Here is an 18,464-nt window from a genome sequence, read left to right on the forward strand (position 1 = left end):
TTGATATTGGTCAAAAGAAAATGTCAAAGTGGAAACAAATCTCTGCAAAGTGATCGTAAGTAATTACAGATATAAAATACAAAATAATTGATTGCAAGAAGTTCAAGGCAGTATTTCAGTAGGCACACCTTTGGCAACTATGACAGCCTCGAGTCTGTGTGCACAGCTCTTCATCAGCTTTGCACAGCAGGACTCTGCCATTTCTCCCCATTCTTATTTGTCAAACTGCTCAGTATGATGCTGCCACCACCATGCCTCATGGTAGGGTTTTGATAATGTGGAGTGTTCAAGCATGGTGTTTAGGCTGATGGTCAAAATCTCAATTTTGGTCTCATCAGACCATAAGACCTTCTTTCATCTGACTTCAGAGTTTCCCATGTGCCTTCTGGCATGTCATATGTGATTTTGTTTTAACAATGGCTTCCTCTTCCATAAAGTTGCGACCGGTGAAGCACCTGGGTACAGAAGTCCAATCTTGGTCACTGTAGCTTGTAACTCCTTTAGAGTTCTCATAGGTCTCCTAGTAGCCTCCCTCACTCAGTTTTTGTGGTCAGCCTACTCTAGGTAGATTTACAGCAGTGCCATACTCTTTGTATTTCTTAATGTTTGATTTAACTCAACTCCAAGGCATATTCACTTATTTGGTCATTTTCTTGTGTCCATCCCTTGACTGTTGGAGTTTCAATCCCCTTTTCCCAGAGTTGTGAGTTACTTGTTGTGTTCTTTTGTCTTCATTGTAAGGGTTTGACCACCATACTGACTCACCACAAGTTGGCTCTTCCACATACAGAGGCATTTATATGACAATCAACTGAAATCCCAGGCACGTGACCTCCATTAGACTAATTCTGTGACTTCTAAAACCAATTGGCTGCACTAGTGATGATTTAGGAGTGTCATACTACAGAAGGTGAATACTTATGAGATCAATTATTTTGTGTTTTATTTTTGTACTTATTTTAGGCCACTGTACAGAGATCTGTTTTTGATATTAAAGATATTTTTTTTTGTGTTGATCAAACTAAATCCACTGTGATTCATTGCTGTATAACAGCACAATATGAAATCTTGCAAGGAGTCGAACGGCTTTTATAGGCATTGAACAGATGATCTTCACTCTTTTTGTACACAGGAAGTAGTAATAAAAAATAATTAAATGGCAGCCTCAGAGTCCCCTAAAGGAGGAAATACATGTCATTCATCATGTAGGGAGCTGTTCATATTTCATGGAAATTATTAAATAGCCTTATGTTAAGAATCATATGTTATAAGTGAATGTTTAAGGTTAATGCCAGCCATAAATCTATCCTTGTAACTTTAGAAATCTTACAGTCACACCCAGGCTAGTCAACCTCTGAGCTATTCTCGGACACAAATACAAACACGGGGAGCACCTAGGTAGAAAGTCAGGTAGCTGGTCAGTGACCCATTTTTTAACATTGAGCCAAGTGGCAAAGCTCATGTAAACAGAATAACAGAATGAATGGCATCTGCAGTCCTGCTACAGGGAAATAATTGAAAAGAAGCCTGTAGGGAATAAAGATTCAGGGTCACTACCCCAGCAAGCATGCATGAATATACCCTGGATGGGGCACTAGCCCATTGCAGATCACATTCACACTCTCACAATGGCACAAATTAGAGTTACCCATTACCCAGTTGGTACAACTTCATACAGCAGAATAAAGAATGATGTTCTGGCTTCTCCCAGGGTGAAAGTGCTTGTTCATGCCTTAGAGTGATGAGTCCAGGACTTTCTCCATCGTTTATCATGGTCAGTACTAGGAAAAGCTGGGGTTGCTGCTGGAAGATGTATTGGTGAGGCCAGCAATAGACTCTTATGTGGATCTCAATGCCCTATTCTAGTGACAGGGACACTGTCAAAAGAGCGCCATCCATCAGATAAGACATAAAGCCAACTGTCTCTGGTCATTAAACATCTTTGGGCATCCTTCATAAAGAGCAGGGTGTATCCCAATGTCCTGGCTAAATTGCCCTCCATGGCCTTGTTATTCTGGCCCCCTAATCATCCCCTGTCTCTAACTGGCCATCTCTCTCAGTTCTTAAGCTCCTAACAGCTCCTGTGTAGTGAGCAAAATGGTGCAAAATGGCTGCCGTTGCATCACCCAGGTGGATACTATACAGTGGTGGTGGTTGAAGTGGGTCCCTATTGTCTATTTGAATTGCTTTGAGTAATGAGAAAAGCACTGTGTAAATGTAAATAATTATTATTATTATTATTATCTCCTCAACCGGTTAACACTTCTGCTTCACAGCTAAAGGACACACAGGTTTTCATACCCAGGCCCGACTATTATTGGTGGGGAGCTTCCACATTTCTTCTGTATCCACATGCTTTTTGTCAGAGCACTGTGATATCCTTCTGCATGGTAAAGATGGGGTTACTATTGACTGTAAAATGTGTTGATTTCAGTGGGTGGGAGTCAATGTGTCCTTCAAAGGAATGGTATCTCATATTTGGTTAGTTCTTGTCTTATCCCTAACACTGCCGCTGTGGATTGATTCAGTATTTCTGCAATCCATACAAATCCTGAAAATAGATGGCTGTCTTTCTCCTTTGTTCTTATCTTTTTTTTTCCTAGGCTGACTTCCCCACCACAGTTGGCCATTTGGTTCAAGATGAATCCACGATGGAGATGGACAATGACAAAGATAAAAAAATGACAAAGACATATTATATTGACACCAACTCCTTACATGTGCCCCGTGAGAATGTTGAGACCCTGTCTCCGCTGAAGAATGGAATGAGTATGTAACACATGTAATATTCTGAGGTCATCTAGCAGCTTCTTCCCCTCCACCTCTTTTGTTGTCTGGGAGGGCCTTATTGCTTAATCCTTGCTAACACACTGTCACAGTGTGCTCGGCTGAAATCAGTGTGCTCTTTCCCACCTATAGTGAGTTCTACAGCATTGCCAAGAGAGCCGTCTTCTAGTTATCCAGCTAACCCAGGACAAAAGAGTCTGGTAATATGTATACTGGCTGGTCTTCTCTTACACAGCACTGATCACATGACCCCAATGTTCACAAGGCAATGTGTGCTTTTATCCCTAATAATTTATGGTTCAGTTGCTATTTTTAAATAATGCATTATAGCCTTGTTAGGATAGTAAAGCTCACAATAATGACTGCTGTCATGACATGACTTCCATGCATGTTCTTTTTAAGCTACTATGTGAACTCTGGTCACAAATGGCCAGTGATATATATAAATGGGGCCTCAATGGTAGCTGCAAACTGTGTGGATGCTATGGTCTGATTCTTCTTCTAAATCTTAATGTTAGTAGTAAGGTTCTGCCATAATGTAACAGAATTTTGCTTTCATTCCTAGGCTTTTGCCTTGCTTCTTTAAGAAATTAATTCCCATTTGTGTATCAGTTCTAGCCTGTATGACAAGAATTCTCATCTTTTTATAGAATTTTGAGTCTCCAAAGAGACCAGTAATCTGACAATGTGTGAAAACAAATGTAGGAGAGGATGTGTTGATCATTCCTATTGGCAGAAAGTTAAGCAATTGGGGTAGAGAAAAAGTGTCTCTTTTAAACATTTTACAAACGTATTCATTAAAAGCTACAACTCTTTCAGGGAGGGAGCTCACCTATGCCTATTCTCTTTTTTCTGCAGTTGAGGATTGGGACTGCTTCCAGTCAATACTGGACCACACATACAGCAAACACGTGAAGTCAGAGCCTCACTTGCACCCTGTGCTAATGTCAGAGGCACCGGTGAGTAGGAGACAAGGTCCTGCCAGGTAAAGGAGAACTTGTCATGATGATGGTAAGCCAATATGCTCATTGTAAAGAGGTTATAGAGCAAAGATGGCATAATGGGGTCATAGACCATCTACAGTATGTCTTCATTTTGCATTGAGGGATATATATCTGTCTCCTTTATTATGATGTTTTTATTAAGTTCAAATTGAATTTATTGTCACATATACATAGTAGAGTGAAATTCTTTCCTGCATATACGTTTTGATGTTTATTTTACAATGCGTGAGAAAGTAAAGACGGCTACTCCAAATCATCCAAATAATTACTACCATTAGTTTCTCTGTCTCTGTCTAAGCCCCGTTCATATTCACTTTCCTAATTACAGACCTTAAAGAGATGACAGAACAGGCAGTAAAGCTGCATCGCCAAGACGCAGAGTTGCCATTGCAAATATCTGTGACTAGGAAATGAAGGCATTAAAGAAATGCTCCATTCAAAAATGCTATATTTTTTAATATGTTGCTTCCCCCATGTGGTTTGTAGTGGTGGTTTGGAAAAAAATGTACTCCCATGTTTTCATGGATAGATAGAAAGATAGATTTTCTGAGAGAACGTGACTCAGTGGCGACCAACCCTGGACAAACCCAAATAATATAAAACTTTTTATCAAAAATCTCACGTTTCTTGTTTCCTATGGTCCACACGTCAGTTCGTTCAGTTGCATTCTTAGAAGGTGCAAATCCCATACTGTATTTGGTTGTCACTGGGTACTGTTCTGTCAGAAACTTCGTTATGTTGTTTCTCCATGAAAACATGAAATTATTATTTTTTTCCTAGCCACCATTACAAACTGCATGGGGTTTAATAACATGTTAAAAATATTTTTATTTTATTGGTGGAGTATTCCTTTAAAGGAAGAGACAAGGACAGAGTCATTTAACAGGCAGAGGTCAGCACATGAAAAATATAATATCAGACGTCTAACTCCAAAACAAAAGAAAAAAATCATTGTCAAAAAATGAAGCATAAGTCAAACCTTACTATTCAAAAAAAAATTGCTCTAATAATGTTTTTCATCAAACAAAATTCATAAAACTCAAATCTTGGATCATTCATACTCAGTGGAACTATCATTACCATAAATAACATGGACAATCCCAGATTAAAACTACGTAAAATGGTATATACCACGGGACAAAATGTTTGCACAAAATGGTGGCAGATGATGTCATTAAAATAAAGAAAAATTGAAAAAGTAAAACTATAATCAAAGTACCATTCAGAAATGAAACTAGACACATCCAAAACCCATATTGTTACAAAAAGCATTGATGAATTTTTAAAATAACTTTCCTTAAAACTGAGAAACATTCTTTGCAACTTCAATATGTAACTCATTTACACTTCCAAATTTCCCTTTAAAGGGATTTGTGCATTTTCTTCCTTTGTACTTGTGATAGCTTCTTCTGACAATGGAGTGTAACTGCAGTCTGCAGTTATGTTACGTTACATCTGCAACCACCGATGTCACTTGTGTTTTGGCTTCAAACATCACTCATGACATGCTCAGTCTTTGTATGTTTTTCGATATGAGCATTCCAAGGCATATATCATGGAAAGTTTTTCATGAAACATCCACATACTTTGTCTGCTGTAAGGTTGCAATTATGTAATTGCGGTTAAGGTTAGGGTTGTGGGAGGAATAGCTTACTCTAACTGCAAGTCTGTTATGTTGATCTTTCATCTATGAATTTACCAAAATTAATTTGAAATCTTTTAATGATGACGATAACAGGTGTGTGGTAATGTCACCACACGTATAGAAACTGACTACAGTGGATGCAAGCCGTGGTTAGATCCTATCATACCGTATGATAAAACAGACCCATTATACAAGTGATTGAAATGCCAGCAGAGATGTGCATATGGCTGGGAACTCAGCATCACCTGAGCTACTTGTGCACCCATAGACTGGAACCTTCCACTGGAATGTCATTTTTAAGAAAAATTAACTACTAATACCGTAGACCGTCCACTGTTAGATTATGCTGTTTTTCATTATCTATTTCATCTTAAATACATTTTTTCTTGACTGCTTCTGCTCATTTTATGGATATTAAAGTTCAGCAAATCATTTGGAATTTTCATTTTGTACGTAACTGTTTTGATCTGGCTCTTTTTATTTTTTATTAGCATTTTGTCTTTTAAATAGCAGTGACGCCATTTTGTTTTTTCATGGCTGTTTCCATTTTGTGCACAATTGCTACTTTTATGATCAGCTGCTTTACTTAATATTTTCTGAATTTTCCTTAAAACTTGTTCCTGTAGAATAGGTGTTTGAAGTTCTATGAATCTATTTCAGATATTTGTTTTTGTTTAGATTAGATAAACTATTAATCACAAAGAGGAATTTAGATGCATGCAATAGCAGAAACACCAGAAAACAAGGATACAGTCTGACACAACAGATAATACAGCCAATCAATAGACAGCTAAATTAATAAATAAAAAATGGATTTTGTGCAGAAACAGCAAATTAAAGAATATAAGTATTTAGTCTTGGACATAAGGAGGAAGCATTGAATTGCCTGATAGCAGCAGACAGAAAAGACCCCCAGAAGTGCTTCTTAGCACACCATAGTGGATTTAGTCTGTGGCTAAACGTGCTCCAAGACAGTGCGTCCTTGAAGGGTTGGAGGAGATGTTTCAAGATGGCATCCAATTTTGCCACCGTCCTCTTTTCAATGACAGATTCCAGTGTGTCCAGAGTTCACCCTGTGATGATGCAGACTTTCCTAATAAGGCATCAACTTTTAAATTCAAGTTGCTTTCCCAGGAGACCACAGCGTAGAACAACACCCTGGCTAGTATGTGCTGATAGAACGTCTCTTTAGGAAGTACTGTCTGCTCTGGCCCTTCTTTTACTGTACCACTGTGTTGTCAGACCAGTCCAACTACTGTTTATCTGGACCCTCAGGTATTTTCACATCCTCTCTCCGAATGGTGACACTGGAAGTCTACCACCATCTCTTTTGTCTTGTTGATGTTGAGCTTCAGGTGGTTCTCCCTGCATCACAAGATAGAGTCCTCCACAAGCCTCCTGTACTTTGACTTGTCTCCCTTATTAATGCAGACTATGATGGAGGAGTCCTGTGAGAATTTCTGTAGGTGATAGCGCAGGTATTGTACTGGAAGTCTGTTGTGTAGAAGGTGAACAGGAAGGGAGACAGGAAGGGAGACAGGAAGGGAGACAGGACAGTTCCTTGAGGTGCACCAGTTTTATATACCACTGTTTCTGACACACAGCCCAGAAGCTTCACAAACTGTTGTATCTTGATCAGGAAGTCCATGTTAAAGTTTCATAATATTTTAGAAAACTTAACATGGACTTCCTGATCAACATAATCATAATGTTAAACACTTTCAACATTCTCTCATGTCTCCATTTTCTGAAGTTTTTGTTAATGGTTGCTATGTTAGGCAAGGGTTGGCACGTGGCATCATGGGGTCCAAGGTATAAAGGTCAGTACCATACACTTTCCTGTTGTCCAAGTCTGTAGATATGATTTGAACAGACTTGTTAGGGCAGTTTTTCTTTACTAGTTTTTCTGGTTATTGATTCTCTGCTTGTGTGTTTCTAACTGAGAGTGCTGGTTTACTGCTTGTGTTTTGGTATCTACGTTTAATCGTTTAATCTCCTGATCTTTCATTCAGAAAAATACCTGTGCAAATATTTGGGTGGCAGAACAACTGTGACATGACCAGGAGACATGTTCCAGAAATCACAGCATTGCTATAGTTTAGGCGCGTGTCTCTAGGAATCCAAGATTGTGGAAAAATGTTCAATAATTCTTTAAAATAAACATGGTAGTTTTTGGTGTAGAATGAAGTGTTTTGACTGTGGCTTTCTTTTTAGACTTTGATTTCAGGACAGCGACTTAGTTTGATTTTTTTGGGTTTGACTTTGCGTTTCTGACATATGGCTTATTTCTTGATCCCTTTCCATTTTTTCTACATGGCTTTCCACTTTCTCATTATGTAGCAATCCACAACCAAAAATTAACAGTAATACATTAATCAATACCATTTTTACTTCATTAAGTTGGAATCTGGTAAATCTGAAAGCTATTTCTGATACTATAAGCCTGTTTGGGCTTATAGTTTTTAACTACATATTGAAAAATACAACAAACAACAAACATACATTTTATGTACTCCACTAAGACAAGTAATTACATTCAATTAACACTGTTAATTTTAAACATGAGTCATTGTTATAAAAATAATTAATAAAAAAAAGATATGTCCCTGATGAAGTAGATTAACAAAGTTAAAAAAAGCTCCAGCTTTCAAAACTGTTAACTAACTCCTGAAACGCACCTGATTGCTACACCATATGTACATTTTCCATTGTGTTTTTAATCCCACATCTGTTTGCTCCTGCCCATTCCTGCAGACATCTTCTGTATTCATACACATCAAAGCTGGCTGTACTGTAGTTTGCAGCTGTAGAAGTATTGAACAATCTGCCCTCAATCTGCAAAAAGCCTTTACCAGCTACAGAATGACAGGGGTGAAGCTCTTGACGCATACGTTCAACGTGTTTCGCTATTGATCCTTGTGCAAAAGTGCTCTCTGAAACCCATCCCGGTCTGCCCAGGGATCGTTAAACAAGCAGGCTGCAACAAACCTGATTTGTGTCCATTGCACCTGAATGTGTTACCTGGTCTAGATAAATAGATTGAATTTTATTTGTACCCGGGGGAAATTTGCCTTTTTACAGAAGCTCGTTAAACAAATAAATATATAAATAGGTAGATGAGTAGTAAGTAAGTAAGTAAATAAATAAATACACACACACAATTTGTCTGAACACATACCAGAATGACAATAAAGCAAGAAAATTAAAAAGAAAAAAAACTTCTTACTTGTCAATGACAGTGAGGCATTATGCAGACGTCTTGCTGTTGGCATAAAGGAGCCCCCGTAATGTTAATTTCTCCGACTTTTCTTTGCTGTAATATTCTGGCTTGTTTTGATTTCCCTTTGCACATTGGCTGTCTCCATTTTCTCAGTTTGCTTCAAGTATATGATATTCAGATATTACATAAAAAATATTGGCATTGTAGTTTTAATATGTAAACAAGTCACAAATTTTTAGAATGTAATGGCTTTTGTTCATGTGCAAGGCAGCATGGTTTTAAACTGGAGTTTAAGTGAACATTATTGTAGTGCTAGGGTGTTGCACCGTGTTAGCCATTATGAACGTAGTGAGAAGCCAAGCAAAATGACCTTTTATTGGCAATTTGTTATCTTAAATTTGTCACACAATCTCAATTCTAATCACAAATTACTGACCTTACAACAGTGAAAAGGTTCACAGCTGTAAATACTATGCTGGGTACCTTGAATCCTGAAGGATCCTCATCTAGACACTCGCCTCTACTCTGAGGATCACTGTATGAGTGACAGCCTATGTAGTTGTACTCATTTTTGTAAGCAAAAGTGATCATTGGAATGGTATCAAGAAAGTATATTTGTCCTTGTTAAATTTGTTAAAGTTTTCACCGGCATAACAGATATGACTGCTAGCATTCCTTTGGGTATAAGAGCTGATAGTTCATCAAAATATGTTTTATTTTTGCAATTTCTAACTAGCTTTACAAGCACAGATAAAACATAAAGCATAAAATGTACCTCCTTACTCTTGCACAGACTTCAAAATAGGTGACTGGCGATCGAAACACTTGAACATTACAGGAAATTTAAAACAGCTTAGCTTGATTTTTAGTGCCGATTTAACTTATTGAGCCAACGATGACTTGGTTTGACCAAAATGTCCAAAGCTGGATGGGCTGATAAACTCCAGCAAGACAGTATTGTATCTGCTATTTATCATTCTATTTAAATACATTTAATAGAATAGTCCAAGAAATTCAATACCTTAAATATCTTTACTCCTTTCTGTAACTTCTGCCACTTAAAGATCATTGTCGTAAAGCAGTGTGGTCCAATTTACTGTATATATGTACGGTATATACCAGAGGAGGCCAACTCCGGTCCTGGAGAGCCACAGTAACTACAGGTTTTCATTTTAACCATTTTCTTAATCAGTGACTAGTTTTTCTACTAATTAGCTTCATTTAATTTCTTTACTATTTAAGACTCGGACCCTTTAAATCAGGGCTGAGCAACATTGGTCCTGCTCCAAAATGCAGAATTGCATACACATGTGATCTGCTAGCACACCACGTAGTTTAACTAGTGCTCATTCATTTGTATTCTCCATTTTCTATTATACAGTATAATCAAATAGTTTGGAGTTTCTCTTTACACTGAGTATGACATTCTTTATTTTATATTGTTGCATACAGCAGGGAATAATGGCTACCTGGGAATGAAATGGTATGGATTCAGTGATAAAGTTAAATGTTATAACCACCTCCATGGGTAAAGAAAAATAAAATGCTATGAAAATATGCATTTAGCTTGTTTTAGTGCTGATGGCAAATAACAACAAATGAAAGTAGCCTATGGAGAAAAATATTTTTTATTACAGTGAAAGATATTCCAGACGATCTTTTGTCCAGTAACCTCCAAATTCTAAACAATTCATTTATGGTAGATTTAAATAATTGGAGAATGACAGATACACATATTTTGCCTATTGTTATGAGAATTCAGTTTCTCTTTTCATATAATTAAAAAAAATCCTCCAGCCTGTTAGAATTCCACAGATAGTGTTAGAAGTATCTAACCTTCCTTAGGTTGTTAGAATTCAAGAGTATGTTTTTAGCAGCATTGTACGATTATATAAAATAAGTATATTAACAGAATCAGAATCACATTATTGGCAGGTACACCAACATATTTTAAGAATTGGTAGTAGAAGTGCTTACATACAATGACAGTACAGGGCACAGAATCTAAAATTAAATATAATGATAAAACAGTTGAATAAATACAGGATTTGCCAGACAGGTGAATGTGTAAAGTCTTTAATGAGGTGTAAGTAGATACGGGTATGGATAAGGAATCAAAGCTGATTATTCAACAAAACTGTGGCTTTTACTGTCCAACAATGTTTACCAGAGGAGAGTCTTTGAAATATTTAGTGTCCAGCATTGGAAAGATAAGTGCTGATCTTCACCACATGCTTCCTTAGCCTGGACTCATATAGGCCTTGAATGGATGGTGGACTGCAGCCAATGATTTTTTCAAAAGTTCTGATGATGTATTGCAGTTTAACCTTATCCTGAGCAGATGCAGCATGGAGTGCGACAGTTCTTGATGAAGCCAATATAAATAAACTCAGTGATGGCTGTTTAGAATTGAACCAGAGATGTTAGTGAGAGATCAAACATCCTCTGATGAGATTTATTAATGGTACAAGCAATGCTTTCATCCTGCTTGAGATTCTATGACAGGACACGTGCAGCACATCAGCACTCACTGGCACCATGATTAGTAAATAGAACTAACTTACTTCCAAACTTCTCTTTTCCTTAACTGGGAAATTTAAAAACATATTTATTACAATATTGTATTATTAATGAAAATGCTGGCCATCTGTCAAACTAAATGTTAAAAATAAGGCCTATTAAAAGGTGTCATCTGCAAGCGTAAGGAGTTGGATTGATGGTCACCCCAGGTGTAGTCATTTGCATACATAAATAACAAACAGCCCAAATCTTGCAAGTATGGACACAGCAAAGCACTAAACATCGACTGCAACAACTGTCAAAATAAGCTTTAAATGTTTATAAGAATTTTTTCTTGCAGGTCATTAATTATAAGTAATATGTTTTTTATACAGTCCTGATTAAAAAGTTAGTGAGGGTCTACCAGTGACTTTAAAAACACGTTCTGGTCTGGTGGGTGGTGTTGCTAAGGTATCCATCCCTTTCTGTATGCTCTTGTATTTGTTATGAAGACTCTACCCTCTGGTCTTCTTGGTCCTAAATTAGAGATCCCAGGACGGAATGTAGCCTATTGTTCTGTAAGCCTTCACAGCCACAGTCAAACCCCAGATGAAGGAGACCTCTGTGCTGCTACTGAGGGTATCAGCTGCCTAAATGGCCCTGAATTTAGTCTGTCTGACTAGAGGGACTTTCTTTAAACTAAATGTGTTGCATTTTGCATTTCTGATCCACAGTGGAATACAAGAGCCAAGCGGGAGAAGCTGACGGAGCTCATGTTTGAACACTACAACATTCCAGCCTTCTTTCTGTGCAAGACTGCGGTACTCACAGCGTATCCTTCAGAAAGAGCCCAAGGCTCAGGGACCTGCTTTGTATCAGTGGCCGCAAGATGGTCAGCAAAGGCTCTGCAGTAATGAATTATAAACCATTCTGTCAATCATCTCTATAGACTGTGGGTAGCAATTCCATGTTAAACAAATTAAAGGGATGTGATTGTGGAAATAAGCTCTCCACCCCTACAGAATTTTATTTGTTAAAGCTCAGGGTGAAGATGGTGAATATTTCATGCTTTTCGTGAAGAATTCCTGTGTCTCTGTAATATATTTGTAAATGTAATTTGACTTTACACTAAAAAATGTGTGCCTATAATGCATTCTAACTACAGTATCTGAGGGTGTATTTATTAATTATGCACCTTAAGAGGTGTTCAACGGAGCCACTAAGGAATTAAAGTTTTATATTCCTGCTGTTGATGATGTGTGGTGCCTGGAGTTTTTTGAATAAGAACATAAAAACATGAGCAAAGTTTCAACAACAAAGGGCATTTCAGCTTAACACTGCTTGTCTATTTCTGTGCATCTGTTTCAAAAAGACATCAAGTTGAGATATGAAGGTCCCCAAAGTATTAATATTTACCATACTAATTTTTAATTTGTTTTACATATCTGTGATTATCTCCATGAAAAAGCACTTTCCTAGGTTTGATCAAATTTACCCTTTACTGACCTCAATCTGTGTCTCCAGGTTCTTGTTGATGAACTTGGTTGAAAGTTACAGCTGGCATCCACCACTGCATGCAAAATTCCAAATGAAAATAAAAATGGACAATAGAGCTTAAAGACTATAAGACTGCTAATGCTTTCAGTGAAATATATTTCTTGTTTCATACCCACATTGTGTAATTACAGCATATCTGTCTTTACTTTACATGTACAGTGTCTTCAGAAAATATTTAGACGTTTTACTTTTTTCACATTTTGTTGCATTGCAGCCTCATGCTGAAATTATTTAAGTTATTTTTTTTTTGCTCATCAAACAACACTCAATACCCCATAATGACAAAGCGAAAACTGGATTTTAGATTTTGTTTTTGTAAGTTTTAATAAAAATAAAAGAAACTGAAATATAACATTAGCACACACTTTCAGACCCTTTGCTCAGTACTTCATTGAAACTCCTTTTACAGAGATTACAGCCTGGAATCTTCTTGGGTATGACGTGATAACACTTCTGGGTTTGGAGATATTCTGCCAGTCTTCTCTGCAGATCTTCTCAAGCTCTGTCTGGTTGGAAGGAGTCCATCAATGGACAGCTATTTTCAGGTCTCTTCAGAGATGTTCAGTTGGGTTCAAGTCTGGGCTTTAACTGGGACACTCAGGAATATTCCCAAAGTTGTCTCTTAACCACTCTTGGGTTGTCATAGCTTTGTACTTAGGGTCATTGTAGTGTTAGAAGGTGAATTTTTGGCCCAGTATGAGATCCACAGCACTCCAGAGCAGGTTTTCATTAAGAATATTTCTGTACTTTGCACTGTTCAGCTTCTCCTTAGTCCTGTCTAGTCTCCCAATCACTGCCTTTAAAAAGCAACCCCACAGCTGAATGCTGCTAGCCAACCGTGCTTCACTGTTTGAATGATATAGCACAAGTGATGAGCAGTGCCTGGATTCCACCAGATGTGACACTTAGAATTGTGGCTAAACAGCTAAATCTTGATTTCATCAGACATGAGAATCTTGTTTCTCATAGTCCGAGAGTCCTATAGATGCCTTTTATGCAAACTCCAAGTAGCTTTCAGGTGTCATCTGACCATTCTGCCATAAAGCCCAGATTTGTGAAATGTTGTAGTAGTGATCGCCCTTCTGGAAGTTTCTCCCATTTCTACACAGGTTCTCTGGAACTCAATCAGAGTGACCAGTCAACAGATTCTTGGCCACCTCATTTACCAAGGCACTTCTTCTTTAGTTGCTCAGTTTGGCCAGGCAATGTAGGCAATTCCTTCGAACTCATGGCTTAATCTTTGCTCTGATGCACTTTGTCAACTGAGAAACCTTCTGTAGACAGGTATGTGCCATTTCTAATAATGTGCAATCAATTGAATTGACCACAGGTAGACTTCAAACCAGATTTAGGAACATCTCAATGATGATCAATAGAAGGGATGCACCTGAGACAAAATTCCGATCGTCATAGCAAAGGGTCTAAATACTTGTGTTAGGCCTTGTTCACACGGGCGTTAAGTTTTTGGATAAACGAACTTGCTCTGAACGTCCTAGACGTTTATGTTGCATTTTGTGGTGGCGATCGATTGACTTCTACACCGGCGTTCGTTTGTCTCTGTCTAACGCCAGCCTGCAGCCCAAATTGTAGTTTGTGTGTTAACCTGTGGAGGCAGTGTCGGGAACTGGATATGAAAGCCCTTGTCGTTTTATTTGAGGTGCCTCCTTTCAATATGGACCATTTTGCTATGTTAGATATTAATCTTCTTGTTTTAAAAATACTCGTAATACGGGCGTAGGGAGAGAAAAACCGCCGCCGCTACTGGGTTCATCCTCTGACTGCACAACGTCGGGTTAAAGGAAGTTTTTTAATGCTTTATGAAGAAATATGAAAATTTCCGCGCAAGTTTTTTAATTACTGTCGGATGTCGGTTTCCACTTTTGATTGTCTGCTGCAGCTGGTGCAATGCCACATTGCACGCCGATCAACCAATATGCGACTTGGTGTTAGCCCGAAGAGAGACTACTTGTCACTTTGAGGTAAGGAAACAGTAGTCGAGTGTGCGCTTACACCGGTGTTATGCACTGAAATGCCCCCCCGCCATGGATTGCACCCCCCACATAATCGTTATCAAATATTATATTAGAACATAAATTAATAGGTTCATGGTTTACAAATTACATGAGACAATAAAATAAGCAATATGAAAATATATATGTTGTATATGAAAACATAAAAATATCCGGTCCTCCGAAGCGTAAAATAAACGCGCAGAAAACCCTTGCGTTCGTTGGGTTTTGAATGCCAAGAAAAAGCTGCATGCAACGTTTTTTTGATGCCGTATAAACGCACTGCCGGACAAACGCACGTCACCAAAGCCCGTGTGAACACTCTCATTGACTCCTACGTGTAGAAAACACTCGGCGCTTGATCCGCTCACTGGACGCCTCTGAACGCAAAAACGCTCGATTTTAACGCCCGTGTGAACAAGGCCTTTATGTGACATTTCAGATTATTTTTAATAAATTAGCAAAAATGTCTAAAATCCTGTTTTTTCTTTGTCATTATGGGATATCAAGTATTGTTTGACGAGGGAAAAATAAATTTAAATGATTTTAGTATAAGGCTGAAATATATCAACATGTTTAAAAAGTGAAGGAGTCTGAATACTTTCTGAAGGCACAGTATGTACATTAAGCCTACTCTACTATGATTGTGAAATCTGTCCAGATCCATCTGTGATGATTCTTCAGACTCAAGGGTATCTGCCATTCCTCAAGGTTTAATGTCATCTGTAAACTTAGTCTGTTTGTTAGTTGCATGTCTATCTTGATAATTTAGATTAAAAGTTGTAGTAGCCCTAACACTGCTCCCTGAAGAACAACACATTTTAACATTACTTAATTCAGAAAGAAAATGCTTGCCCCATCATTTATTACTTCATGTATTTAAGACAATTTTTCACCCACAAAGTGCACCTTGAATTTCCACTTAAGTTTTATGTATCTGGATGTCATTCCTGTGGTCTTTGTGAAGCTTTTTTTAATGTTAGTCAGTCTTTTTCTAAACTGCTTTGTCCTAAACATCTGGAAGGGGTGCTGGAGCCTATCCCAGCTAGCATAGGGTGCAAGTCAGTAACAAACCCTGGACAGGGTGCCAGTACATATACCAACAACCACAGTTTAATGTTGCAAGTCCACCTAACCTACACATCCTTGGACAGTGGGAGAAAACCAGAGCATCTGGAGCATTTACAGTAAGAACATGCAAACTCCACGCAGGGAGGATAGAGATGTGAACGCTGGTCTCATTACTGTGAGGCAGCAGCGCTACCACTGTGCCACCATGTCCTCCTCTTTTTTTTTTATAAATTTTATTGTAATCATTCCATACAAATAGATCAATTTCTACAAAAAATATGATTGAAAACAAATCAGCCCCACCCCTGAGAAAGAGAGCATGGCCAATGGAATAAAACTTAAAAATAGTAAAAATTAATAAATTGATGAGTTTATTAGGTGGATACAGATAAATGGAGAAGAAAAAGAAATGGGGAGAGAATCTACTTCCTCAGGGCTTTAAGAGCTTATTCTAAAATATTATTTTAGCTTTTTTAATGTGCACAGTGAAATGCAGTATGTGCAAAAAGAATGAAAGTGGGCCATTACAGCTGAAGGAGTTTTAAATGCAAAGGAGAAGATGCCACTATACAGTAAAACAGGACAACAGTATTCTTCAATATATTTTTCAAGCAATTTAAATTTTTGTTTTTGAAAATATAATGCCCTTATGTTCTTACTAAAGTCACATGGTGGGCCAGCAGATACAAAGCAGTGTTGTTACATTATGCTGCGGTTGAACACTGGTTTCATTCCATGCTTCGATGATATCATGATGTGGCTTGTGATTTTCATTTTTTTTTCCAGCTGTTCCTTGGCCTCTAAAAATGATCTGAGTACGTTTTTTTTTGGGGATTTCTGAAGCCAAGGAATCTAGTGGTTACATTTATTTTTTGTTTCCCTGTGCTTTTGACAAAAAATATTTTTGTTGTACCACTCCTTGAGACCCTTTTCCTGCCTGAGATGACACAATTGTAATATATGCTGACGATCCCTAGAGTGGCAGCCAAAAGGGAAAATAATTAACAAACCGGAGGGCAAGTACCAACACTACTTTCTTATTAGCCACACCACACAAGTACAGAACACACCAACTGAGATGAATGTAAGCAAGGAAATAAAGGAGTTATTGTACAAGAAAGGATTATATACATGAAAAATAAACCACTAATACACAAATAACAATTATATAAAAAGTGATAACATATAATGTACAAAAAGTCCCTGAAATGTCCAGAAATTTGATTGCTTTTATCTTAAAGTTCGTACTTGTGAGGTTTTCGCTGAGCCATACCTTAAGACCAACTGAAAGTAGCAGCCCCAGTCGTTTTTCGCAGGTCCACTAGGCCCTCTCCCGTGTTCATCATTGATACTCCAACCACTCTTAAACATTTTCCTTTCTGTATCGATGAGCCCGGGTTCATCTAATGGCTTCCTGCAGACGGAGTATTTCCTTGAATGCTTGGACTTTCTCCCCATCCCTCTGGCGTTGCTCTCTCTTATTTGTGGCTCTCATTGGGCCTCTGAGTCAGGTGCTCCTTCCAAAGCAGTCCATAGGCTTGACTATCCTTTGAGACTAAATTATGTATTATTATTAAAAAAATGAAAGGTACAAACAGATACAGCAAATACAACTGATAACCATTACAATGTTCTTCTGTGGTGCTGATTTGTTTTCCTTATAAACACCTCCATTTTGGAGACTGCTTGCTAAGATAAAAGGCCTCGTTACTAGGATGAGGCTCCTTATATGGATGTACTCACACTGGCAACTTGTTCCGTGTCCAAACACATTTGTCTGCATGTAACTCCGCAAAGTCTAATTAATTTGACTAGTGTAATCGCTTGTGCCAGATCAACTGTATCGTGTCCTCGCCTGCTTGGATGACGTTGGCCCAAGCATGATTCAGTAGCATTCGGTAACAGTGTGATCGCTAAACATGACCAAGCATGGAAAACAGACATGACGTCAATGATGCAACAAGTCAGATAGTGCAATTCTCCTTTCATTCAATATATTTTGAGTTCAAAACAGGTTTTTATTCTCACCTTACACATGAATGTGAATTGTAGTTGGCAAGTAAAGTTGCAAATTCCTCCCTTAACAAAATTTGTCACTGTAAAAATCGTCATGGTTGTGCAGCACGATTAACAGCAAAATGCTGTGCTGCACACTCAATAAATCTTTAAGATGGTAGAGCATTATCCTGCCCTACATGACTCCAAAACAACCACAAAATAAGTAAAATCATGCTGGGCATGGTACGGAACAAACGTACCTAGTGAGAGTACACACGTCATAACAACACATGCGCAACTCTTTTAAAAAAAGGTGCTACATGCTCCTGGTTGTGCAAGATTGGATTCAGAGAAGAAAATATCTTTGCCTCATTTCTTATTGTTAGTTTTGAAATTACTGGTTATGACAATTTATTTGCAACCTTACTATTATTTAGGTCTCACGTTTCATATCTCTGGTTACTCAAACCTTTTTTTTAACTTACTGCTCAGTTCTTTGAGTCCAGTTCTTGCTGCACATTCTCAGCTTTGTGTATTTACTTACAGTCAGCCTGCAGTAATGACCCCCAGCATGAATTCTGACTCTCTGTGCCATCTTCTGATCCCAGAACCTTTCAAAACTGGTGTCGCCTTGCTAAAGCAGTACAGAGGTGTATTTTGCAAGTCATCCCCTT

General features: G+C 38.0%; 1 protein-coding gene across 1 annotated transcript in view; it reads left to right on the forward strand.

Annotated features, from left to right (window-relative positions):
- actl6b (actin-like 6B) overlaps window positions 1-18,464 on the forward strand; it is a 68,560-nt gene that overhangs the window by 8,737 nt on the left and 41,359 nt on the right. Inside the window, exons 3-5 of the mRNA XM_039747095.1 lie at window positions 2,604-2,769; window positions 3,646-3,746; window positions 11,890-11,987. Coding sequence (XP_039603029.1) covers window positions 2,604-2,769; window positions 3,646-3,746; window positions 11,890-11,987 — 365 coding nt within the window. The remainder of the gene's footprint in view (window positions 1-2,603; window positions 2,770-3,645; window positions 3,747-11,889; window positions 11,988-18,464) is intronic.

Source organism: Polypterus senegalus, chromosome 3 (assembly GCF_016835505.1).
Source record: "Polypterus senegalus isolate Bchr_013 chromosome 3, ASM1683550v1, whole genome shotgun sequence".
Taxonomy (NCBI): domain Eukaryota; kingdom Metazoa; phylum Chordata; class Cladistia; order Polypteriformes; family Polypteridae; genus Polypterus; species Polypterus senegalus.